The sequence below is a fragment of the Lithobates pipiens genome, unplaced genomic scaffold, assembly GCF_037356315.1.
Source record: "Lithobates pipiens isolate NorthernLeopardFrog02 unplaced genomic scaffold, aLitPip1_a1.2 Scaffold_22, whole genome shotgun sequence".
Taxonomy (NCBI): domain Eukaryota; kingdom Metazoa; phylum Chordata; class Amphibia; order Anura; family Ranidae; genus Lithobates; species Lithobates pipiens.
The window spans coordinates 107,762,130-107,789,205 of NW_027507784.1; the positions used below are offsets into that span (position 1 = coordinate 107,762,130).

General features: G+C 42.7%; 1 protein-coding gene across 1 annotated transcript in view; it reads left to right on the top strand.

Annotated features, from left to right (window-relative positions):
• The window catches only part of MTX2 (metaxin 2), a 142,179-nt gene that overhangs the window by 50,643 nt on the left and 64,460 nt on the right, over positions 1 to 27,076 (top strand). The window contains exon 4 of the mRNA XM_077448083.1: positions 25,128 to 25,200. Within this exon, the coding sequence (XP_077304209.1) occupies positions 25,128 to 25,200 (73 nt within the window). The remainder of the gene's footprint in view (positions 1 to 25,127; positions 25,201 to 27,076) is intronic.

Genomic DNA, 27,076 nt, shown 5'->3' on the forward strand with positions numbered 1-27,076 from the left:
GCAAGCCTCCCTGACCAGTTTTGTTCTTATATTTTCATCAATTTTGGAGGGACGTCTAGTTCTTGGTAATGTCATTGTTGTGAAATATTTTATCCACTTGATGACTGTCTTCACTGTGTTCCATGGTATATCTCTTCTCCTGACTAATACCTTTCAACAATAAGATCCCTCTGATGCTTTGGTAGCTCTCTGCGGACCATGGCTTTTGCTGTAGGATGCGACTAAGAAAATGTCAGAAAAGACCTACTGTAACAGTTGAACTTTTATTTGGGGTTAATCAGAGACCCTATAAATGATGGCAGTTGTGTACTGACTACTATTTAACATGAGTTTGAATGTGATTGCTTTAATTCTGAACATAGCTACATCCCCAGTTATAAGAGGGTGTACACACTTATGCAACCCCCCCCCCCCCAAAAGATGTCCGTTTGTTTTTCAACTGAGTTGTACAGTTTATAGCTCACATTAAAGGTGGAAAAAGTTCTGAAATGATTCCTCTTTGTCTCCATTTTTTTTTTTTTACATCACAGAAACCTGACATTTTTAAAAGGGGTGTGTAAACTTTTTATATCCACTGTATATAATAAAGTCTATAAGTACATCCTAAAACAGTAAAACATGTGGTAAAGTGGACTGCATAAACATAGCTATATCATAGCATATCAAGTTTTAGGTTACTGCTTGGGCAGTTTTTAGTTTCATAGCTCAAGTAGCACAAATCGAAAGTGTTTGTGCTGTTCTTTAATTGCATCACACAAATCAAAGGACAATTCTGCACGAAGCAATGTTAGAAATAATGTTTTAGGTAATCTTACAGCTTAAGGAAAAATATCTCTTGAAAGTTTGAACAAAGATACCAGCATAGTAGTTAAAAATGCAGATAAAGGGGGTTCGGTGGTAGACCTAGATTCAGTAAGTTATAGGAGTGAAGCATTTTCTGAATCTGCCATTTACTGAAAATTGAGGGTTGACCCCGCTGAGCCTTTTAAAAAGGAGCTCTCTAATCTCATAGATAGAGCTGTATCAGTGGGTATATTCACACAAAAAAGAAATATTCATCCCTGATTTTCCAGTAATGCCAGTATTCCACCATCTACTAAAGATACATATGGGGTTAAATCCCCTTAGAGGTAGACCCATAGTGCCCGGCATAGGCTCTTTAAACGAATGGTTGGGTCAGTGGTTAGATCAACAACTACAGCCATTAGTAATAGACCTACCAGGTTTTCTCCTTGACACTAAACAACTCCTGTCAAAACTGAAAGATTTAAAGTGGAACAGCAACTACAGTTGGATTTCTTGTGATGTGTCAAGTCTCTATTCTTCAGTCCCACATACCTTGGGTTTGCAGGCTTTCCTACATTCTCGGTAGATCGGGAAGGTTTTCACCAGTCTTGCAGGAATTTATTTTGAGCTTAGAGTATTTTCTCACACACAATTTCTTCATGTTCGGGGATTATTATCTCCAGAAATGTGGAGCCTCCATGGGGGCTAAATTCTCACCATCCCTGGCTAAGTTATACATGGGATTGTGGGAGAAATTACGCATTTTTGGACCCGATAGTCCCCATCGAAGTGATACTGTATTTTACCGTAGGTATATTGATGACCTCTTTGTGGTCTCTGGACAAAACATTAGCCTTGATACATGGTTGCAATACATGAATGACAATCGGTTAAATCTAAATTTCACTGGATGCCATGATTTGGTGTCCATTAAACTTTTAGATGTGGTTCTAACTGGAAATAATGATGGAATCACTTCGAATTTATATAGAAAACCCACTGCAGGCAACACATTATTGGGAGCAAATCATCCAGGGCAAACAATAAAAAGCATTTCAGTAGGACAATTCCTTAGGCTTAAACATTTATGTAGTAGCGATTCTGATTTTAAACGGGTAGCCATTCATATGGCTTCCAGATTTGAGGAAAGAGGATATTATAAATCGGTCATTAATAGGACATTTTGTATTGCTGACAGGGTCCTTCAGTGCAATTTATTGTTAGATAAACCCTCTTCGAGGGACAAATTCAAGTATGAGAGGTCCAGTCAGTTCAGCTGCATCCCCATTTTTGTCCACGCCCTATAGTGAAGAATTTAATAAAATCATTGACAAATATCTGCCTGGACTATGCAACGACCCAATATTTTCTCAAATACTCTCTAAAGGGATCCGGTCCATCTCTAGGTGGGCACCCTCACTTGGCAGATGGTTGTCACCTAGTCTCTACACAAGTACAGCAGTGTCTACCCATTGGCTGCAATTTAAGGACATATTTGCACATAAGCTGTGCTTATTGTCCTTTCATCAAAAGGGGAGACACAGTCCTTTCAGTCACTATTGGCAAGTCCCATAAAATACTGTCCTTCATTAATTGTAACACTCACTTTTTAATATATGTGATCACATGCACATTGTGTTCCATTCAATATGTGGGTAGGATGACACAGAGACTATGATCACCTCTACGATATAGAGAAGAATTATTCTACTAACGTAGCTTGTCATTGGAATGATCATCATCATAAAGATGTGTCCAGCTTGGTGATACAGGGTATGGAAAAAATAGTGAGGCTACCCAGGGGTGGAGATAAAGTCAAAATCTTGTGTAAACAAGAAGTTCATTGGATTTTCAGATTAAATACTAGAAAACCTGCTGGCCTCAACTTTGAGTGGGACGTGTCTCATTTTTATGAATAAGATAGTTTTACAAATGAGACACATCTTTGCAGCCTTTCAATATACACATATAATTATTTCTGACCCCTTATTGTTGCCACTAATAAAGGCTTGTGACATAACAGCACTACAGATCATACCCTATGATCACTCCCTCTAATCTAAATGCGGTTTGTTTTTCTTATGTGCTGCTTTCAGCTTCCACCCAGTTTTTCAATGTAACCAATATGAACCTTGCATATTAACAAAAGTAAATTTTTTACTGAAAGGTTATCGTGAATGGCTATTTACATACATATATATATATATATATATATATATATTTACACACAGCCGTTCCATGCCACACTAGCTATGACTAAGCATCAACCCACAGTGTGAAACGTGTAAGATGTTTGCCCCCCCCTCCTCTGTACACTATTGACTGACTGACTGTTTTTGGATTTTGAATCTAGAAATAAAGGTGTTGTATCAGTGCGCGGTCGTCCAGGACTTTTTTTTCTTGCTCTTTGATAGCGGTATTCTGCCATTTTTCTATTTGGAGAAATTTATAAAAAAGTTTCAGAAAAAACAAAATGAGTTGGCCCAACAAGTTTGTCGGAAATAGACTAAACAAAATGTACAAAAATTGATCCTGGACTGTTTATTAGATTTAAAAAAAATGTGGTAGGCAAGGTTGTCACTTAGATCTGGTTAGGTTTAATTATTTTTTATTATTATTACTGTGTTTATCGGCATATAACACACACCTTAACTTTAAGAGGTAAGTTTCAGAAATAAAACCTAAATTTTAAAATAAGGGTCAGTGCTCTGCAGCCTCACCAGTGCCCATCAATGCAGCCTAATCTATGCCCATTATTGCAGCCTGTTTAGTGCCCATCTGTAGCCTCTAATGTGCCCGTTATTGCAGCCGCTAACATGCCCATCTGCAGCCTCTAGCATGTCCATGATTGCAGCCTGTTTAGTATACATCTGAAGACTCGCCTTTGCAGATAATTGCACCTGCGCCAGCATTGGATGACACAGATCCATGATCTCCTGTGTATCCATCGCTCAGTAACTCACAGTCCGCCCGGCTCATATGATGGACAGAGCAGTGGTCCAATGCCTGGCTGGGGGGCAGGACGGTGTGTGACAGCGCCGGATACACAGGAGATTGCGGCTCTGTGTCATCCAGCGGCGATTGTCCCCTCGTCCCCTCCTATTCCGAGTTGCGGGAATCGGCGTATAACACGCACACACGATTTCCCCTTGATTTTCAGGTGGAAAAGGTGCGTGTTATATGCCGATAAATACGGTATATTATAATATTATTATTATACAGGATTTATATAGCGCCAACAGTTTGTGCAGCGGTATACAACATGAATTACATGAAAGACGTTACTTTTTTTTTTTCTTTAATAGTAAGATCGTGTGCTTTTCTAGTGAATTTAATGAAAATACATTTTTATTTTTATTTATTTTGTACTTTTTTAAACCATTCTAACCTGGACCTCAAAAGTTAGTGTAAAGACAGTAGAACAATGAGTTTATACAAAGCGTAGTATTCAACAGCAAAAGATGATGTCATTACACTACAGCCCAGTGCAGCTACAAATATGATAGCAGGTTGGTTGCTTTTTGTTGCCACATGTATAAAATAATATTTTGTGTATTACCCTTCAATCTAGATCAGTTATCTGAATAAATTTAATGCATTGCATATCTGATCAGAGGACCCCCAGGAATATATATAACGGATCTGTGATGGGAGAACTATTTGCCAATCTCCCCTCACTGGGCATACAGAATCCTGTCTCTACCTGCTGTAAATTTGCAGCTAAGCAGTTTCACCGTGTGAGTGCAACCATCTCTCATACAGGTCTCCGATGAAATTACAGCCAAATGAATAGAATCTTCATTTATCTTCCGTACCTCCCCTGTGCTACAAGTGAATTTACTCTTTCTAAATCCTGCACCAATTATATTATATCATTACTGAAGTGTTCAGCGGTGGCACAAAATAAATAGTTTCTCAAACTTAACTTGGCATTCCTATAAATTTAATTCTCAGGTATAAAAGAATTTATTTTGCTGTAAATCGGCACAAACATAATTAGGCGCCCTCTTTGTGGTAAACTATAGATGCCACAATTACCCTAAATCAATTAGCAGCTTGGTATATCACGGAGTAGAATACAATTGTGTTATGAATCTACAAGGTTAGACAGCAAACCTCAATGACAGCCTATTTCAGCATTTTGTCTTATGATTACATTTGTTTAAAATATGTTGGCTTTAAAATAATCTTTGATGTTGCAGGTTAGGTGTTCTAATTTTTGAATATTGACATCCTATCCTAAATCAGATTTATTTAAAAAAACAAAAAACTCTCCCTCTCAATTCTTTTCATTGTGCCTCCATGCCTTTATTGAATGTAGGGGGTGGTATGATCAGACACATTTTGTAGGGGTATCGGAATCTGTAGAGCTCATTTAAGCGCGTTTAAGATTGTTCAGATTAATAGGAGTAGGCTAGAAATAATTTTAAAGTGGTTCTAAAGCATGGTCCTTTTATACCTTAATCCTTTCCCTACATTTAGGTAAAACATGTCCCAGTGTTTGTATGGCCCCCTCATATACTTACCTGAGCTTGATTTTGATCCATCGCTATGCCCATCTGCAGCGACTCTATTCTTCCTTCTCTACTCACATAGGCAGCAGCTGGAGCCTTTGGCTCCTTCTACTGTCCATCAAATCCTGTGAGCAGACAGTGTGGGGTGAGGCTGAGATGTGCTGTGTGTTTCAATAGCTCCACACAGCCCTGCCCAGTATCAAACCTACAGGTTTGTCCTTATAGCAAGCAGAGGAATAGAGAGCACCAGCGGGTGACCCAAGGAGAGGAGGTTCAGGGCTGCTCTGTACAAAACCATTGCACAAAGCATGCGGGTATAACATGTTTGTTATTTTAATTATAAAATGATTTACCTCTACAAACACCTTAAATGTAATGCTGAAATAAAAGATTTTACATTTTGACTAGAAGTATGGGCTAGGTTAAGGTTTGTTAAAATCAACCAAAATAGTTTTCAGAAGTTAAAGGATGAAAATGTCACCAGAGCCGAGTATGTCCATTCAGATCCAGAGCTGCGGCCCGGCCCCTCTCTCTCCTGATTGGCTAACTGACTTTGACAGCAGCAGGAACCAATGGTGCCACTGCTGTGTCCCAGCCAATCAGGAGGGAGAGTCTTGGACAGCTGAGACAGAGATGGGGCTTAGGTAAGTATTAGAGGGGCTGAGGGGGGGCTGCTGCACACAGAAGGCTTTTTATTTTACTGCATAGAATGCAGTAAGATATTAAAACCTTCTGACTTTACAACCCCTTCAACCACTTTAACCACTTCCCTACCACTACGTCATTGTCATGACGTCCGCAGGAACCCTTCGTCCCTCCGGGCGGGCGTCATGACATCCTGGGATTCCCTGCATTGTGGAGAGCGTGCGCCCGATCCACGTGCCCGGCGGCCTCGATTGTCCGTTAACCGAGCAGGACCGTGGATCTATGTGTGTAAACACACAGATCCACGTCCTGTCAGATGAGGAGACTGATCGGTGTTCCTCTGTAATGGGAACACACAAATCGGTCTCCTCCCCTTGTGAGTCCCCTCCCCCTACAGTTAGAATCACTCCTAGGACACACAGTTAACCCTTTGAACCCCCCCTAGTGTTAACCCCTTCCCAGGCCAGAGACATTTATACAGTAATCAGTGAAATTTAAAGCACGGATGGCTGTACAAATGTCACTGGTCCCAAAATAGTGTTCGATATGTCCGCCGCAATATCGCAGTCACAATAAAAATCGCAAATCACCGCCATTACTAGTAAAAAAAATTATAATAAAAATGCCATAATTCTATCCCCTATTTTGTAGACGCTATAACTTTCATTCCAATCAATATATACTTATTGCGATTTTTTTTTTTTTTTTTTTTTTTTTACCAACATATCTGCCTAAACTGAGGAATTTTTTTTTTATTGAGATATTTTATTATAGCAAAAATTAATAAATATTGTGTTTTTTTTTTTTTCTAAATTGTCGCTCTTTTTCTGTTTATAACGCAAAAATTAAAAACCGCAGAGGTGATCAAATACCACCAAAAGAACGATCTATTTGTGGGGCAAAAAAATTATCAAAATTTATTTGGGTACAACGTCGCATGATCGCACAATACTTATTCAAAGTGTGACATCGCTGAAAGCTGAAAATTGGCCTGGGCAGGAAGGGGGTCAAAATACCCTGTATGGAAGTGGTTAAATTCTGTTGTTTGCTGATCCCCATTAGGAAGTGGAGCATGTATTTCCTCCCCCTGCCTTGTGCAGGCAGGTGCCATACCTGCAGTGGACTTTTAAGTCCTGCGCTGCCAGAGGGATCAGTATACAGCATCTTCTTTTACAGTGTGACCTTTACATTTTATGGCAGATCAGTTTGAAGCCAGGCACAGCCAAGCAACCAGCAAATTCAAGAAGAAGCCAGGCTGTGGTTACTGCTCCTGTATAGCAGCACTAGGCTCATCGATTTGAATCCCCACCATGGCACAACCTGCCTGGAGTTTGCATGTTCTGCCTGTGCCTGCGTGCCTTTTCCTCCCACACTCCAAACACATGCTGGGAGGTTAATTGGCTCCTGTCTAAATTGACCCTTGTACTGTATGTGTATGAATGTATGTTAGGGATCTTGGATTGTAAGCTCTTTGAGCGCAGGGACTGATTTGAATGTACATTTATATATGTAAAGCGCTGTGTATATTGACAGTTTTATAGAAGTACCTGTAAAAAATAAATAAATAAATGAATAGCAGACCTTGATTTTTTTTTCTCATGTTAGGTGTCCTTTTAAATCATATCTAAACCCCAAAACAAAAATGTAACATGTTGCAGCTTAACAGTCCTTGGGGATAGTGGCAGCATTTGTTTTTGTTTTTTCGTTTTTATGCTTTTTTTTTATTTTCATCTGGTGATCCTGTGAATTGCGTTATTCTGTTTCTTCATGTCTACATTCATTTCTCCTTTATATCTATGGGGGCAGCCATGGTTTCACAAAGGATGGTCTTGTCTATCTGTGTTCGTCTCCAAATTCCACCGGTAGTTTTACACAATAAAGATAAAGTTCTCTGTGCTTTCTTTTCGTCTCGAAGGAAGTGACAAGGGCATTGCATTTCTGGCAGAAGCTACAGGGGTTTTCTGTACCTGCTAAAATGTTTTTAAGGCAGAACCTTTAAGCCTAGCACAGACAGGCCAATAAAAACTGTCCGAAATTCTGGCTTCTGTCAAAGGCTCATGACCGAAAAAGGTCTGCCGACTAGCTCCAGGACTCTGTGATTGAATGTTGCAGCAGTGTGGGCAGAGTCCCGCATGTCTGCACTGTTTAATACTGCCAGTGGATGCGGGGAAAAGGCCCCCCGCCCGCTGAGGTGGAGGAGCGGGAGGAGAGGCAGGAGCTGGAACATGTCACATGTTTGACCCTGAATACAGGTGGAACATGTGATATGTTCCAAAGGTGAAATGATCCTTTTAGACCCCTTTCACACTGGAGGCGGTTTTCAGGTGCTTTAGCGCTAAAAATAGCACCTGAAAAAAGCCTCAGCTGCAATCCCAGTGTGACACCCCGAGTGCTTTCACACTGGGGTGCTGCACTGGCAGGACATTAAAAAAAGTCCTGCAAGCAGCTTCTTTGCAGTGCTGTAGGATCGGTGGATACACTGCTCCTAAAGCGCCCCTGCCCATTGAGATGAATGGGCAGTGCCAGCAAAGCACAGATTTGCCGATGGTTTTCGGCCATTAGTGGGGGTTAAAAGTGCCCTGCTAGTGCTGCAAAAAACGGCGGTAAAGCAGAGCTAAAAATAGCTGCCCTTTACTGCCGACGCCCGGGCACTGGCAGTGTGAAAGTGCCCTTGTTACTGCGACGCCATGTAGTTTCATGCACTTGAAAACGTGCTGTTTTTCCCATGTGTGGAGTTGCCATTAAGAATTAATGGCACCTTTGCATGCCTGCTAAAGGGCAGCATGTTTTGATTGCGAGTTGGGGAGTGCATGTGATTTACACATTCCCGGACTCGCTACAGCGTGAACCTAGCCTCCGATGCACCCTGTATTTGGTGCACCCTGTATTTGGTCTAGATCTTAGCTATTGTTACTGAACTAAGTTCGGGTCTGGTCAACAAACATCTGAGTATCTTAATGACTATATGACAATGGGAGTCTGTACAAGCACCACACTCTAACCTACACTGTTGATACGTGTTAAACAGTGCTACTTCTGAAGTAAGGATGGGCCCAGGCTTGTTCTCAACTCGAGATGCCCGCGTTGGCCAGGAAGCTGACACTCCGCAGTGCTAATCACAGGCAGTGAGACATTTCTCCATCCGCGGCTGCACAGATCAGGAAATGTCTTACTACCTGTGATTAGCGCTGCAGAGTGTCGGCTTCCTGGCGGGCGCGGGCAGGTACGTGGAGATGTGCACACGCTAAGCTCATCCTTATTCTGAAGCTGTAACTTGTTCAATGTATGTATCTTTACTTTTGTTTTATTTTTTTTGTTTTTTTAAGTTTTGGAGTGGAGAGGGATTACAACACCTGTCAGATTTGTATTGCTGTCTATGCCACCGGAGATTCACCCTCTCTATTTGTTTTGTTTACTTTTATTGCCAAATGTACAAGAAATTATCAAATTTTGGGTTGTCCCCGGAACAGTAATAGAGGGGAAATCTTCTAATGGGGACAGTAGTTCTGGTGACAGCCAGGGATTCCTCATATTGGAGTAAGGGACAGGCATTGAAGGGAAATCTCCCCCCAAAAAACCTCCAGGGAAACAAAATTATTCCTTGCAGGGGGCTGTGCACACATTGCAAGTAAAATGATTTACTTAACTGATCCTCTGCTCTTTACTGCAGCTAGACCAGTGCCCCAGGCTCCACTGGTCTAGGGTCCTAACATCATCAGGACCAGAGGAGGGTCCAAGTTCTGGACCAGAGGATGCTGAGGGACAGTCCACCACAGGATCGTGAGGGAAAGTAAAACTGTTTCTCCTCTCCCCTGTGCAGACACAGCCCCATTGCATTTCAAGGGATCATTTCTAATTTTTCTGGACTTGGACTTTAAATTAGGAATGTAACAAAAAAGAAAAATCACAACGTTTTTGCGTTTGACTTGTGGCTTTTGTCACGCTACAGTTTAGATGGTGCTCTAATATCTTACTCATCAGAAGACCTTGAGAAGGCGTCTTACAGATTTTAGAGTAGTAAAGTGTTTTTGCCCTCCTTGCTTATCTTCTGTCTTGTCATTACCAGTTATGTGCAGTGGTTGTGCCATCTGTTTGTGAATCCGTACAGGAAGTGAAATAAAACATAAGGCAACAATTAACTTAAGCGAGTATGGCTTGGCATGGGTTCCTAAATATCCACAGTAATTTAAAGTAACGCATTTAGAAGAGTCCCTGTGTTTGGGACATGATCCAAATTTCAAGTATCCCTGCAGCTCTTTTAATAAAGTATTAAGTATTGGATACAGGATACCAAAGCAGCAGTGCTTTTTTAAAGGGAGTATTACAAAACAATTGACGATTTTAATATTATATAAAGCCGCGCTTAGGTCACACAAAATTTGTTGCAGCCTCCCCCAAAAAAAAACCCCAGTGGAGTCTTTACGATTTAAGATGTAGGATTATTTATCAGGTAGCGCCAATTACCCCCTTCTAATATATTATCAATTACAAAACAGTTGTTGCAGTGTACTTCATAATGTAAAGATATACAGTGCCTTGCGAAAGTATTCGGCCCCCTTGAACTTTTCAACCTTTTGCCACATTTCAGGCTTCAAACATAAAGATATAACATTTTTATTTTTTGTGAAGAATCACCAACAAGTGGGACACAATTGTGAAGTGGAACGAAATCTATTGGATTTTTGAAACTTTTTTAACTAATAAAAAAATGAAAAGTGGGGCGTGCAAAATTATTCGGCCCCCTTGCGTTAATACTTTGTAGAGCCACCTTTTGCTGCGATTACAGCTGCAAGTCGCTTGGGGTATGTCTCTATCAGTTTTGCACATCGAGAGACTGAAATTCTTGCCCATTCTTCCTTGCAAAACAGCTCGAGCTCAGTGAGGTTGGATGGAGAGCGTTTGTGAACAGCAGTTTTCAGCTCTTTCCACAGATTCTCGATTGGATTCAGGTCTGGACTTTGACTTGGCCATTCTAACACCTGGATACGTTTATTTGTGAACCATTCCTTTGTAGATTTTGCTGTATGTTTGGGATCATTGTCTTGTTGGAAGATAAATCTCCGTCCCAGTTTCAGGTCTTTTGCAGACTCCAACAGGTTTTCATCCAGAATGGTCCTGTATTTGGCTGCATCCATCTTCCCCTCAATTTTAACCATCTTCCCTGTCCCCGCTGAAGAAAAGCAGGCCCAAACCATGATGCTGCCACCACCATGTTTGACAGTGGGGATGGTGTGTTGAGGGTGATGAGCTGTGTTGCTTTTACGCCAAACATATCGTTTTGCATTGTGGGCAAAAAGTTCGATTTTGGTTTCATCTGACCAGAGCACCTTCTTCCACATGTTTGGTGTGTCTCCCAGGTGGCTTGTGGCAAACTTTAGACGAGACTTTTTATGGATATCTTTGAGAAATGGCTTTCTTCTTGCCACTCTTCCATAAAGGCCAGATTTGTGCAGTGTACGACTGATTGTTGTCCTATGGACAGACTCTCCCACCTCAGCTGTAGTTCTCTGCAGTTCATCCAGAGTGATCATGGGCCTCTTGGCTGCATCTCTGATCAGTCTTCGCCTTGTCTGAGCTGAAAGTTTAGAGGGACGGCCATGTCTTGGTAGATTTGCAGTGGTCTGATACTCCTTCCATTTCAAAATGATCGCTTGCACAGTGCTCCTTGGGATGTTTAAAGCTTGGGAAATCTTTTTGTATCCAAATCCGGCTTTAAACTTCTACACAACAGTATTACGGACCTGCCTGGTGTGTTCCTTGGTCTTTATGATGCTCTCTGTGCTTTCAACAGAACCCTGAGACTATCACAGAGCAGGTGCATTTATACAGAGACTTGATTACACACAGGTGGATTCTATTTATCACCATCAGTCATTTAGGACAACATTGATCATTCAGAGATCCTCGCTGAACTTCTGGAGTGAGTTTGCTGCACTGAAAGTAAAGGGGCCGAATAATTTAGCATGCACCACTTTTCAGTTTTTTATTTGCTAAAAAAGTTTAAATTATCCAATATATTTCGTTCCACTTCACAATTGTGTCACACTTGTTCGTGATTCTTCACAAAAAATTAAAATTTTATATCTTTATGTTTGAAGCCTGAAATGTGGCAAAAGGTTGAAAAGTTCAAGGGGGCGGAATACTTTCGCAAGGCACTGTATGTATGTGTATATATATATAATATATATAGTGTGTGTGTGTGTGTGTGTGTGTTTTTAACTTTGATTTTCAACATTTTACTGCTTATTTTTTTTCGCTTCCTTTATTTTCAAGTCTGTAGCTACAAATACAGTATAAGTGGGGAGTTTGGGACTTTAGATGAGGCACATATAATATGCCTCCATCCCGTTTTCAATGAGAAAAAAAGGGGAATTTTGGGACTTTAAATGAGGTGGTTGACTTGTGTAGATGAGTGCAGTCAAATTTTATTTTTGGAGTAAAAATGATATAAATGTATAACAATAATAAAATTCATATAAGAGTAAATAGGTAATTATTATCATATTTGTACGTATGCATAAAAATAGTATCATCATGTTCACAAATGTATACATGCTAAGCACATGGTAATCGTATATAGCATGATCGATTCACATAACAGCTGGCAGCCTAATCGATAATTCAAAAGGTTGAAAAATATGACATATCTGTGTAAAAACACTTAAAAACGCATCAATTGGACATACTTTGGAGATAAGGGGTTTGCGTCACTTTGTTGTGAAGGTCTCTGCATGTGCGCCCCCGTGGATATGGGGCACATGATCACCTCAGCTCCCAGGACAGACTATCCCTATGGCTACGGTTCTGCTCATACTGTCACTACTTACTGGCATGTAAGTACGCAGGGTGGACGACATTGTCATGTCTTGTCCTGCTGTACTTACCTCAATACAAGGATTAAATCTTACGTTATGTTTTTATAGATACCCTACAATATCCTCCCCTGAAGAAGTGTTTTTACACAGAAACGCGTCGGACTTTAAGGATGTACCTATGTGCCCTACTAGGATAATATCTGGATATGTCGTATTTTTCAACCTTTTGAATTACCAATTAGGCAGCCAGCTGTTATATGAATTGATCATGCTATATACGATTACCATGTGTTTACCATGTATACATTTGTGAACATGATGATACTATTTTTATACATACGTATAAATATGATAATATTTACCTATTGACTCTCTTATATGAATTTTATTATTGTTATGCATTTATGTAATTTTTACTCCAACAATAAAATTTGACTACATTTATCTACACGAGTCAACCACCTCATTTAAAGTCCCCAAATTCCCCTTTTTTTCTCACAGTTACAAATACCGTAGCTACTGAATTTTAAAAATCATCAGGTAGCAGTGCCAGCACTGTCTACCTGCAGCTGGTTCTACTTACTGCTGCGGGTTTCTAGTGCTACCATTTTGGATATGGGATCCAGCTGTGGCCGATAAAAATCAGTACACACCCTCCCAAATCCATCCCCTCAGAAAAAAACCTGTAGCCGTTACAAGGTGGGGGAGGTAATTCACTTTTTTTTAATGCAGTTTCGCTTTAAAGTGCAAGTCCACCCTAAAACTAAAATTTCTGCAATCAACTTACTGAGTGACATATTAGTATGGATGTCGCACAACTTCCTCAAACTCAATCTTTCTAAAACTGAGCTTGTTATATTTCTTCCTCTCTGATCCCCTCCCCAGGACTTTACCACTGAGATCAACGGCACAATTATTGATCCCTCCACACATGCCAGGGTTCTGGGTGTAATCCTGGACTCTGACCACTGGCTACATCTGGCCACCTTTAACCTCTGCAACGTTTCCAGAATTCGCCCTTCCTAACGACATCACAAAACAACTTATTCACTCCTTGGTTATTCCACACCTTGACTACTGCACCTACCTCCTCACTGGTCAACCTTTTACACAGGCTATCCCCCCTCCAGTCTATTATTAATGCTGCTGGTAGACTAATACACCTTTGTAACTAATCTGTGACTGCTGCTCCTCTTTGCCAATCTCTTTTCTGGCTTTCCCTACTCCATTGTATTAAATTGAATATGCTAACCACAACATATAAAGCCACCCACAACATCGCCCCCAGCTACATCACCAACCTCATCTGCAGATATCACCCAAATCGTCCCCTCCGCTCCTCCCAGAACCTCTTGCTCTCTAGCTCCCTTGTTACCTCCTCCCATGCTCGCCTAGAGGACTTCTCCAGAGCCTCTCCCATCCTCTGGAACTCCCTGCCCCAGTATGTCCAGTCCGCTCCTACCCTGTCCACCTTTGAGCGATTCTTGAAAACTTGCCTATCAGGGAAGCCTACCCCACCTCCACCTAAAACTGTACCCGAGTCACCTCCATCAGATCATCACCTTCAGCTATTACCTTTTGTACCACCTCTCCCTCCCTTTAGATTGTAAGCTCCATGAGCAGGGCCCTTCTGTTCCTACTGTATGTATTGTAATTGTTCTGTTCCCCCTCTACATTGTAAAGCGCTGCACAAACTGTTGGTGCTATATAAATCCTGTATTATTATAAAAATCATTTTAAGGGTTCAGTTTTTAGGGTTCAGATTATGTTTAATTTTGAGTAATTAGTTCTGAAACTTCTATCCTTCAGATCTGCTTTATTACTTTTTTGGCATTTGAAACCACTTTGTGCTGAAGTGACTTGTTCTAAAACGACTGTGCCGAAGTCTGTGCGCCAAATGACAACATTGTAATAGCATATAGCATAGTCTTTTTTTTTTAAAGTGTATTAACTAGCCATGCCTTCTGCTATAAACGGTCTGTTTACGTTTGAATAGAAGAATTTGTTGACTATTCCATCTTGCTGTCAGTAACCCTATCTGAGTGAAATCTAGATTGTCAGCAAGCTTTATCTTCCCAGTAGGGAATGGTCAGGAAGCCTTTATTTCACCTTGGGTATTTGGGATAGCCTGGTGAGGAATAACTTCCACAATGTCAAATGAAACCCGTAATGATTCATAAGACCCTGGTCAAGGTCAGGGAGGTAAAATAGTCATGTAGCAGACACTTGACAAGCAGTAGAGGCTCTTTTCCTATTAGTCTGGCATCCCAGTTCAGCAGTTTGTGTCAACTTCAAGCCCTCAACCCACCGCTTACACTCGCACTCTGTATCCCCAAGACATTCATACACATTGTCTATGCCTTTGATCTATTATGTGATACTTCCATAACAAAATTGATGTGAAGCACGTTGACTCAAATGCTTAGCTTACATTCTGGAGGATGGATCTTGTTTTTTTTTATATTTCTTAGAAGATTCAAAATGTTGAAATGTACTTTACTCTTCTAAATTCTGTGTTTACAGAAAAGCAAACTCTTACAGCAGACTGAAAAGTAAAAAGCAAGGTCTGCTTAGAGTGTTACTGTAAACTGTAAAATCAGCCCGTATATGCAATAAAGCATGCTTGTTATACTCGCTGTGAAACCTAGGCAGTTAATCCTTTGCATTGTGTTTAAAAAGGCGGTTTCACCCCATCTCCTCTGATCCCCACGTTCTTCCACAATCTGATGATAGAACAGAGCCTTGGGAGCAAGCTGCACATGCTCTGTTTTGGTGTATTGCTAGAGAGTTTTTTTCTTGGGAGGGTGCACGTTTGTCCTATCTGTTTGGACAGTGCTGATTGGCTAATCGGGGTATTTAGCCGTTTATATTTACTAAAATAATTGCATTCCCATGTTCTATGTACTGCGGGAGAACAGATATAGTGAATGCAGGGTCCTGGGTTTAGTAACACTTTAATATATCTGGGCCCCCTCCACCATACTGCCGAGGCAACAAAGGAGTGGCTCAAGAAGAATCACATTAAGGTCATGGAGTGTTCTAGCCAGTCTTCAGACTTTAACCCTATAGAAAATGTATAGGGGGAGCTGAAACTTTGAGTTGTCAAGAGACAGCCAAGAAACCTTAAGGATTTAGAGAAGATCTGTAAAGAAGAGTGGAACAAAATCCCTCCTGAGATGTGTGCAAACCTGGTCACCAACTACAAGAAATGTCTTACCTCCTGTGCTTGCCAACAAGGGTTCTCCACCAAGTACTAAGTCATGTTTTGCTTGGAGATCAAATACTTGTTTTACTCACGGAACTGCAAATTAATTTATTTTGTTTTATGTGTGTTTTTCTGGATTTTTGGTTGATATTCTGTCGCTATCATTTAAAATACACATATAACAATTATAGACCCTTCATTTCTTTGTAAGTGGACACACTTACAAAATCAGCAGGGGATCAAATCATTATTTTCCCCACTGTATCAGCCAGTAGGGTAGACTGGAATTCATAGCATGTGTATGTTGCCCATACAGGTGTAAATGAGTAAGCCGAGATGAAGCCACTGCCTATCTGATGGGAAATTGGGGTAAATTCAGTAAACAGCCAATAGTGTTGTATACATAATCTTAAAATAAGAGGACCAACTTCCCAATGGGGAACCATCCAGACCCAATGTGAACAAGTCCCCATTAAGACAGCATAGTAGTCAAGGCACATTTATTCCAAAGAGAGGGCTCTTGATACATATCTTAGAAACAAACTCAATTCACATAAAATCAGCATGGGTGTTTTAAAAAAACTTCTGCAGAGAGACCACTGCTTCCACACAAAGGGCGGGGACTTCTTTGCAGCAAGCTCAGTCTAGAGCTGCTTTCTAAAGAAAACTAACTGCAAGTTTATTTGGTTTGATGCACCTGGCATGTATTTAGCTGATGTAAAACTGAAAGTTCATTACCCTTACCTGTTAAAAGATCTCTTTCTCTCCCACGTCTCTTACACAGAATTGTAAAACATTTCATTATTTAAAAAAATCTTTAGTACCTTTTTTTTTTTTGCCCTGGTTCCTTCATTAGGCTAGAATTTTATATCTGGACCCCTGCATTCTCCTGGGGTTCCTCCTGATGTTGGGTCCCAACATAACTCTAGCCCAAATCCGAAGCAGTGGACTGCAGCATATCTTTTGGCATGCATGATTTTTAAAGATGGCAGTGTGGAGTAGAGGCAGCAGGCAAAGAATATCCCCGTGGAGAAGTTCATCTTTAATGGCTGGGAGCTTGTGGGTGGAATTCTCAAAATTACAAAGTATATGTTCAGGCAAAACGTTTTTATTTTTTATTTCAGAGTGTAGTGAAGAATGCTTATGCTGCGTACACACAACCGGACTTTCCGGCAGACTAGGTCCGACGTAATCAGTCCATCGGACAATCTGATTGTGTGTGGGCTAATCTGGTCGTTTTTCACATAAAAAAAAATCAGACGGACCTAGAAATAGAACGTTTCAAATCTGTCCGATGGACTCAATCCCTATCGGGAAAACCATTCATCCATATGCTGGTTCGACGGACCAAATATGACGTAAGGGCAACTTTTGGCTACTGGCTATTAAACTTCTTTTTTTAGTCGCGTCTTCCATCATCACGTTCAAAACGAATGGACTTTCGAACGGACTTCGTCCATTCGTGTGTGGGCAGGTCCGTTCATTTGGAAGGTCTGTCGGAACTCCACCGAAAGTCCGTCGATAAGACCGTCGGATCTAGTCTGCCAGAAAGTCCGGTGGGGTGTACGCGGCATTAGATTCCCTTTTGGGTCTTTACTGTTATCTGGGCTTCATTTACATCCTGAGACTATCAGTGAGAAGCAACAGTGCCTTAGATCTCATACTGGCTCCAGGCACAGGGGTGTCTAGGTACAAGAAGTGCACTGCTAATTTCAAGCTACTGCTTAGGCACATTTAACATTATTTGTCCTCTAGTATAGAAGATCATACCTTTCTGAGTTCATGTCCATTTTAATTTCAGTGGATCACCATAACAGCCAGCCAACATTAATTTTTAGAAGGAAATCTCAGCAATGACAGCCTCCGTATTCTATTAGTACTTTTCTTTAACCCTTCCACTACTGCTGTAAATTTACGAATGGCGGAGAGGTGGACTCTTATTTCCCTAACATTTATAAATTGCCCATGGGCAACTGTTGAGCCCATTATTGGCTGTGAACCAAGCTGTCAGATCCCACATACAGAATCAATCTGAGTGACTCTACCACTACGTGATCACTGTTATGACCAATCATAGTGATCACAAATGTAAACACACTACTGTTTACATTGTTGATCCCTCTCCTTCCTCCTACAATGGTGGAAGGAGAAGAAGTTATAGTAATCCTTGAATGGGAAATCTGCTGATCCATTCATTTGTTCATTCATTACTGAGTGTATTTAATAACCCTCCCTCACCTCTCCTACACATCTTCTGATATTTCCAGCCTGTCCCTGTGTATGATATTGTATATGACCTCTTTACCTCCCTTATCCTGCATTTTAACCCCTACATCTCCATCCTGTCACTGAATGTGACTTGTACATTAACCCCTTCTCCTTCCTTTTGTGTATGACCTATGATGCGCCGTGTCTAGTGTATCAAGCTCCATGTTTTAACCCCTTCAATACCAGCATGTTCCTTCAATTTTTTTGAAAATTGTGGCAAAAAATGAGATCAACTTGTGCTGTCCACTTTCCAAAAAGGGGCCGTTGTTTTATACCATCTTGGTATTTTTATGTGATATGTTTCATAGGGGAAATTATTTTTCCTTTTCATAGTTAAAAATTATTAAATAAAAAAAAAACAGTAGTTATTAAATGCCACCAAAAGAAAGCTCGATCTGTCTCAAAACAATTATATCAAAATTATTTGGGTACAGAGTTGCATGATGGGCGTAATTGTCGGTCAAAATATCATAGCACTGAAAAATGGCCTGGTAATGAAAGGGTACTACTGGCTGGTATGTATGTAGCTAATTATCTATCTCCACAAGATTGTTAACATAAGTACCATTTGAATTCAAGTCTGGTACTACATCGAATTGAACAATGCACACGTGGGTCCACTTTCTAAGAAATTAATTTAGGTTTGTATACAAAATCTATGCTTCCAGCATTAAACTGGAAGAGTAAATGTTAAATGAATAAAGGCATTAGGGGACATGAAATGCATTGCAAGTATCTATTTTGCCCTGCTTCCTTTTGGCTGTACAAGCAGAATTTTGTCATTTCGATGCTGTCGGACTCTATTATCCATTGTTTGATAACTACAAGTCTGAAAGCTGTTAGATCATCTTCACAGAGCCCACTGTAATGCAGACACAGTGTCTCCTGAGCCATCCCTGAAACAGCACATGATGAATATAAAATAATTCAGACTGAGACTAGACTTCATTTATTGGCCACTTATTAATATTCCATTAATCATACAATGCTAGCTGAAGAAGAAAGATTTGGAGTGGAAGTGTGCATTTCAGATGGTCGTTTTCAGAGTAGAGACAAAAATATATTGTTATTTATAGCTAACTTGGTGGATACCATGCAAGATTTACTGCATTCAATGTAAAAATTATACAATACGCATTTTGTTTACTTGTTAGAGACTCCTTGCTAACATGCTGGCTATTACATGATTTGATCTCCTTGTTTCCTGTTGCATGGCTGTGGGACATTCCGTTACGTTGGTACATTCTATACATTTAACTTCCAAGGCTAGGGTGGGAATGCTTAGAGCAGAACTTGATGTCTTGTCTGGAAATTTTTACATTTTAGAAAACATACATGGTGGATTTATAGCTCCCAACTGGCCCTGATTTTGAGGGACTGTCCCTGATTTGGAGCAATGTCCCTTTGTCCCTCATTTTAGTCTGATCTATATAGCTGTATATAAAATGCACTTTTTATCTATCAAAAATGTTTTCCAGCACTAAACCTTTCATCTGATTTCTAAATGGCTGCATTTGCAAAAGCCAATATAAAGGAATAGTAGTGGTAAAAAAAGCATGTATGGGTTTTAACCCATCTTGTGTTTTTTTGTGTACACTTCTCCTTTAATGGGGCATGGCAAGGGGTGTGTCCTATGCCTGCATACTTTTGCTGATAGGTGTCCCTCCATCCCATCTCAGAAAGTTGGGAGGTATGTGGATTTACCCTGTTCCATTGGCTCATATAGTTTCTATTTTTCTTCCATGCTAAACTGAATCACATTTGAACCAGCCCATTGGGAAAGAATGGAGTTTCTCCTCCAAATGCATCTTCATGCTGCAAAATGCATAATGCATGATAGAGATGCACGATTCTGGCTAAAATGAGAATCACAATTTTTTTTATTTAGAAGATAGATCATGATTCTCTCATAATTCTCGCGGCGTAACATCATCTTTCACATTAAAACAAAAAAAACAAAAAATGGGCTAACTTTATTGTTTAGTTTTTTGTTTTATTCATTGAAGTGAATTTTTTCCCAAAAAATTGCATTTGAAAGACCGCTGGGCAAATACAGTGTGACATAAAATATTGCAGCAATTGCCATTTTATTCCCTAGGGTCTCTGCTAAAATATATAATGTTTGGGGGTTCCAAGTAATTTTCTAGCAAAAAATATTGATTTTTAACTTCAGAAACAAGTGTCAGAAAAAGATTTAGACTTTTAGGCCCCTTTCACACATGCGGATGGTATGTCCATATTTCATCCATCCGTTTGCGGATGAAATACGGACATACATTCATCCCTATGGGATAGCGGGTGTCTGCGGATGAGCATCCGCAGACACCCGATATCGTCCGCCTCCGCTACTGTCCGATTCTGCAGACGGAGGAAAATCCTATTTTTCTATCCGTCTGCAGAGCGGATCGGACGAACACGGACACACGGTCCGTGCTCGTCCGATCCCCATAGAGGAGAGCGGAGATCTGACAGGGCGGTCCCTGCACAGTGTGCGGAGACCGCCCTGTCCGCAGCCGGCTCAGCGGGGACAACGGAGCGATCCCCGCTGAGCGAGCGGATCTTCACGGGGCGGATCATTACTGATCCGCCCCGTGTGAAAGAGGCCTAAGTGGTTAAACTTCCTGCATTTACAGTTGTTGAAAACTTGGCATTCTGCCCGATTATTTATTTACACAGAAGTTCTATCCCTTTGATCTAAGAAGGAAGCGTTACAATGTTGCAAGTTAAAAAAAAAACTTGGCAGACTGCCCAGATGTTTTCTTTTGACAGCTGAGTGAGCAGATAGTCTCTTCACTTATTTATATGAAAGAATCTGCAAACTGTGCAGGAGAGATCGTCAGAGGGGATGAATCGAGATCACGATTTTTTAACGATTACTTGTGCAGCTCTAATGCATGAGTTTTGCTTCAGGAAAACAGACAAGTGTAAATAGGCCCACATTGCATGATACATGATTTTAATTTATTATAACAAAACAATGGCAATGGTCTTTAGTTTACATTTTGTATTACATACAGGAGGAGTTTGGACCTAACTGCTTGCAGGTGTGGATTTCTATGATCACTTGCCAAACATATCAGTTGAATTCTTTGTTAGTTGTTTGTAGACATGATTAATCAAATCCAATCCAGGCTGTATGCAGGCATGTAGCAAGTTTTGAAGAAAGAATGAATGTATTGTAAGTTTGGTTACGCAGATATATAGCGTCCTTGTAGTTTTGGGCTTACAAGCTTTTCTTTGGTCAATTGTGATAGCGCTGGACCAGTAAAATTGGATGTTTTTAAATTTAAAAAAAAGGGGATATTCTACTTGGAGGAAGTAAACCTATTGTGGAAGGATGTTATGTTTAGACCTAATTTAGGTCCCAGGATTGTTCCCATTCTGATAACGGTGGTGGAATTGATCACCAGAAAAACCAAATCATTGGTGTATACTTGGGAGCTCTTAATAAATACTAACACATTAAATTAGATCAGTGGTCTCCAAACTGCGGCCCTTTGCTTGCTTTTATCTGGCCCTTGGGGTGCTATTTTATTCCATAAAGGGCACAATTCCTCCCAATGACACCAATGATGGGGCACAATCCCTCCCATTGCCACCAATGATGGGGGATTGTTTAGTCCCACTGGCGATGGGACGTTTTGTACTCCCGATGGCCACAGACCAGCCCCCCTAAAGTCTGAAAGTGGTTGTAAAGCCTCAAGCTTTTTCACCTTAAAGCATCTATGCATTAAAGTGGTGTGTGTGTGTGTGTGTATGTATATATATATATATATATATATATATATACACACACACACACACACACACACACACACACACACACACACACACACACACACACACACGTGTATATAGCACACACACTTTTTTTTTTATGTTTATACTATGAGGTATGGTCTTATTCAGGGGTCTCCAAACTTTATAAACAAAGGGCCAGTTTACTGTCCTTCAAGGGGTTGTAAAGCCAATGGCTCCTGCTGCTATCCACCTGAGATATATATAATTGTTCTTGTACACTAGCCCTGTAGAAGAGTGAGGCCCATCTCTCGGAATGCATTGGTTATATCTGATTTTTCTTGTTCCGTAAGTTGTCAAACTTCTGAGCGGGGTGATTGTTTTTCCTATGTGCTCCCAACTGCAGTACATACTCATGATTTGAATTTTTCTTTGGTGTAATCTACAGTAATTTGCTCCTATCCCCGATCTCGCCATGTTTCTATGCCCTCGTGGGTTGATGAAGTCCTGATAAACTTGCCTCTTTATCTGCAGTATGTGACTTTGTACAAAGATTTTGTGCTTATGGTAGAAATTTGCAGAGAACTGGAAGTCTTAGGCCGCGTACACACGGGCGGACTGTTCGCCCAACCTTGTCCGCTGAACAGTGTTTGGGCGGACAGTCCGCTCGTGTGTGGGCTTTCAGCGGACAGTTTCAGCGGACAGTTGGACGGACAAAGTCTTTCGGAAATTCCGAAAAACTGTCCGCTGAAACTGTGTTTGAGCGAACAGTCCGCCCGTGTGTGGGCCTGTCCGCTGTACTTTCGAAATGAGCGGACTGTTCCCGCTCGGAAAGTCCGCCCATTTCGAGCGCGTGTACAGGTAGGCGGGGCCCGCGAAGGAGACGTCGCGGGCTCCGCCGCCTGGAATGGGCTTAAAGGGGAACCCCAACGCCGAAAAAAATCGGCGTGGGGGTTCCCCCCAAGTCCACACCAGACCCTTGTCCGAGCACGCTACCCGGCCGGCCAGGAAAGGGGGGCGAGCGAGCGCGCCCCCCCTCCTGAGCCGTACCAGGCCGCGTGCCCTCAACATGGGGGGTGCCTTGGGGAAGGGGGGGGCCGCGCGGCCCCCCCACCCCAAAGCACCTTGTCCCCATGTTGATGAGGACAAGGGCCTCTTCCCGACAACCCTGGCCGTTGGTTGTCGGGGTCTGCGGGCGGGGGGCTTATCGGAATCCGGGAGCCCCCTTTAAGAAGGGGGCCCCCGGATACCGGCCCCCCACCCTATGTGAATGAGTATGGGGTACAATGTACCCCTACCCATTCACCTGTGAAATAAAGTACAAATAAAAACACAACACAGGGGGAAAAAATATTTTATTGCACAGCCGGGGGTCTTCCGTCTTCGGGGGTCTTCTCGCCGGACTCCTCCGCTATGTGTGTGTAGCTCTTTTGCCAGCGGAGGAGTCCGGCTTTCTTCCTCCCCGCCGCCGGCCTCTTCTCCCGACTTCGGGGGTCTTGTCCCCCTCTTCGGTTCTTCTGCCGGGCCACCGCGCCTGGTCCGGTGGCCCGGTCTTCTGTCGCCGTCTTCCGTTCTTCTGTCGCCGCCTTCGGTTCTTCTGCCGGGCCACCGCGCCTTCTTGTAGCTCTTTTACAGGCGGTGGCCCGGTCTTCTGTCGCCGTCGCCGCCTTCCGTTCGTGTTCTTCTTCTTGTTCTTCTTGTTCTTCTCCAGGCGATGTTGACTCGACGAGCTCTCCGGCCGGAATGCCGGGGACGCGCTGTGCGGTCACTTATATAGTGACAATGGGGCGGGGTCACATGGTATATGTCACATGGGTTGGTCACATGGGTTGATGTCACATGGGGACTATGACATCGTAAGGGGGCGGGGTCACCATGTGACATCAACCCATGTGACATATACCATGTGACCCCGCCCCATTGTCACTATATAAGTCACAGCGCAGGGCGGCTCTGGCATTCCGGCCGGAGGGAGCGACGTGTCAACATCGCCTGGAGAAGAACAAGAAGAAGAACACGAACGGAAGGCGGCGACGGCGACAGAAGACCGGGCCACCGCCTGTAAAAGAGCTACAAGAAGGCGCGGTGGCCCGGCAGAAGAACCGAAGGCGGCGACAGAAGAACGGAAGACGGCGACAGAAGACCGGGCCACCGGACCAGGCGCGGTGGCCCGGCAGAAGAACCGAAGAGGGGGACAAGACCCCCGAAGTCGGGAGAAGAGGCCGGCGGCGGGGAGGAAGAAAGCCGGACTCCTCCGCTGGCAAAAGAGCTACACACACATAGCGGAGGAGTCCGGCGAGAAGACCCCCGAAGACGGAAGACCCCCGGCTGTGCAATAAAATATTTTTTCCCCCTGTGTTGTGTTTTTATTTGTACTTTATTTCACAGGTGAATGGGTAGGGGTACATTGTACCCCATACTCATTCACATAGGGTGGGGGGCCGGTATCCGGGGGCCCCCTTCTTAAAGGGGGCTCCCGGATTCCGATAAGCCCCCCGCCCGCAGACCCCGACAACCAACGGCCAGGGTTGTCGGGAAGAGGCCCTTGTCCTCATCAACATGGGGACAAGGTGCTTTGGGGTGGGGGGGCCGCGCGGCCCCCCCCTTCCCCAAGGCACCCCCCCATGTTGAGGGCACGCGGCCTGGTACGGCTCAGGAGGGGGGGGCGCGCTCGCTCGCCCCCCTTTCCTGGCCGGCCGGGTAGCGTGCTCGGACAAGGGTCTGGTGTGGACTTGGGGGGAACCCCCACGCCGATTTTTTTCGGCGTTGGGGTTCCCCTTTAAGCCCATTCCAGGCGGCGGAGCCCGCGACGTCTCCTTCGCGGGCCCCGCCTACCTGTACACGCGCTCGAAATGGGCGGATTTGCCTCCTCCTTACGTGGGCGAGTCCGTTCATTTCAAAAGTTGAGCGAACTGTTTGCCCAACCTTGTTCGTCAAACAGTCCGCTCGTGTGTGGGCAAGTCCGCTCATGCAAATTTTGAGCGGACTGTTTGACAAACTGTTTGCCGAACAAGGTTGGGCGAACAGTCCGCGCGTGTGTACGCGGCCTTAGTAAACATGTTTAATGATCCGCTACATATTGTCTTTTGATATCTTTTTTTTTTTTTTCTGCCATCAGCCAACATTTGCTTTATTTCCGTTTTCAATGTCTTTCAGGCCTTCTTACAAATGTGCAATCTGCCAGTCCAGGTGGTTTGTAGGGCAAACGCTGAATATATGTCTCCATCTGGTAAGCATGGTATTCATTTAAGACGCTGTGTTTGAAATGGTGCTTTGACTCCATGGCAACTCCACGCAAGCCTCCTAGTCATAAATATATCTGCATTACTGTGCATGCTGATTCTTCTCCCTACAACTTGTAATTCTTGCTGCTTGAAAAGGCTATAAAAATGATAAATCTTGCTTAATATTTTCACCTGTACGAGTGGAAAGTCTGTATACTAGTAGGGGAGCAGCATTGTGTTTTCTGTGTGCTAGCTGTGCTTCTACCTCCGCCAGGAGCTCCCATGGATAAAAAGCCTGCGGACATTTTCATGTGATGTGCAGCGGCAGGAAAGTCACCTTCTCTTTCTAATGCCTCCGTTGATTCTCATGTGTTTCATTGGAGTCGGAAATGTTGGCATATCGTCTTCTGTTCTTTGCTAATGAAGAACTCCAGTCTTTTAATGCAGTTATAATGGGCTCTCGCTACCTTTTTCTGGGAATTCTGTTTGTCGGGCTATTTGCTCCCCATGATAAATGTCCAGCTAAAGACTGTAACACCATTTTCTACTGTAAGTCCTGTATCGTTTCTCTGGAAAATACCACGGTGCATCCAGAAAGTATTCACCCCGCCTCACTTTTTCCACATTTTGTGATGGTACAGCCTTATTCAAAAATGTATTAAATTCATTATTTGAATTACATTTTTACAAACAATACCCGATAATTTCAACGTGAAAGAAGTTTGTTTAAAAATCTTTGCAAGTTTATTAAACATAAACAATATTCACAGCCTTTTCTCAGTATTTTGTTGAAGCACATTTAGCACTAATTGCAGCCTATTTCTGGGCAGTTTCTTCCAGTCTTCTTTGCAGGACCTCTCAAGCTCCATCATGGATGGGGAGGGTCAGTGTACAGCCATTTTCAGATCTCTCCAGAGATGTTCAATCGGGTTTCAGTTAGGGATGCACCGAAATTTCGGCCGCCGAAACATATCTGCCGAAAATTGTGTTTTCGGCAAATTGCCAAAAGGAAAATCTTGCCGATAATGGGCCGAAAATGGGGACGGGGCCTGTGTGGGGCTCCGCCCCCTGGCACCGCCCATTGCACGGGTGTTTTCCTGGCTCGTCCTCTGTCCTCCGTCCTCCCTCCTCCTTTCCTCCCGCCCGACAGTGCGGTGATCTCCGTGTGTCACGGAGCTGTGCATTGAATTGCCTGGGCGGCTGCAGTAACAATGTCCCGCCTCCTGTGACAGACGGTACACTGATCCAATGGCGGGACATTGAATCAGCGTGACGTGATTACAGGAGGCGGGACATTGTTACTGCAGCCGCCCAGGGAATTCAATGCACGGCTCCGTGACACACGGAGATCACCGAACAGATCCGGGCATGGGTGAGGCTGCATTTAGACACTGGCAAGCTGCATGAGGGGGCAAGAGTGTGCCCAGGGCAAGCATTGCAGAGTTTTGTCCGCAGCTAAATCAAGTTTTTTGTGCCCACAGTGCTGCTGCATCCAAAAGTCATTTGTTTGCCTCTGAAACTATCTACCTCTGGCCAATTGTGTGAATGGAGCCATGCTATATAAACCAGGTCACAGGACAAAGGCTGTACTCACTTTATTGACCATATAAAAAAATAATAATAATCTTGATTTTGACCCAGCTAGGTTTTTATCGCCATGTGATAGAATGGGGAAGGGTTAAGTTATTGCTAGTAGAGATAACGATATGAGCATTCCCAATAGAAGTCTGTTGGAACGGAACCAGGTAGCTTGCTTGGGGCCAGTTCACACCAGATGCAGTTCCTTTGTGCTTTTTTTTTTGCACAAAATGCATGCACAGTGTTTTCCATGTATTCCAATGGCTCTAGTTCACACCATGCAGTCAGTTTCCGCACCGGAAA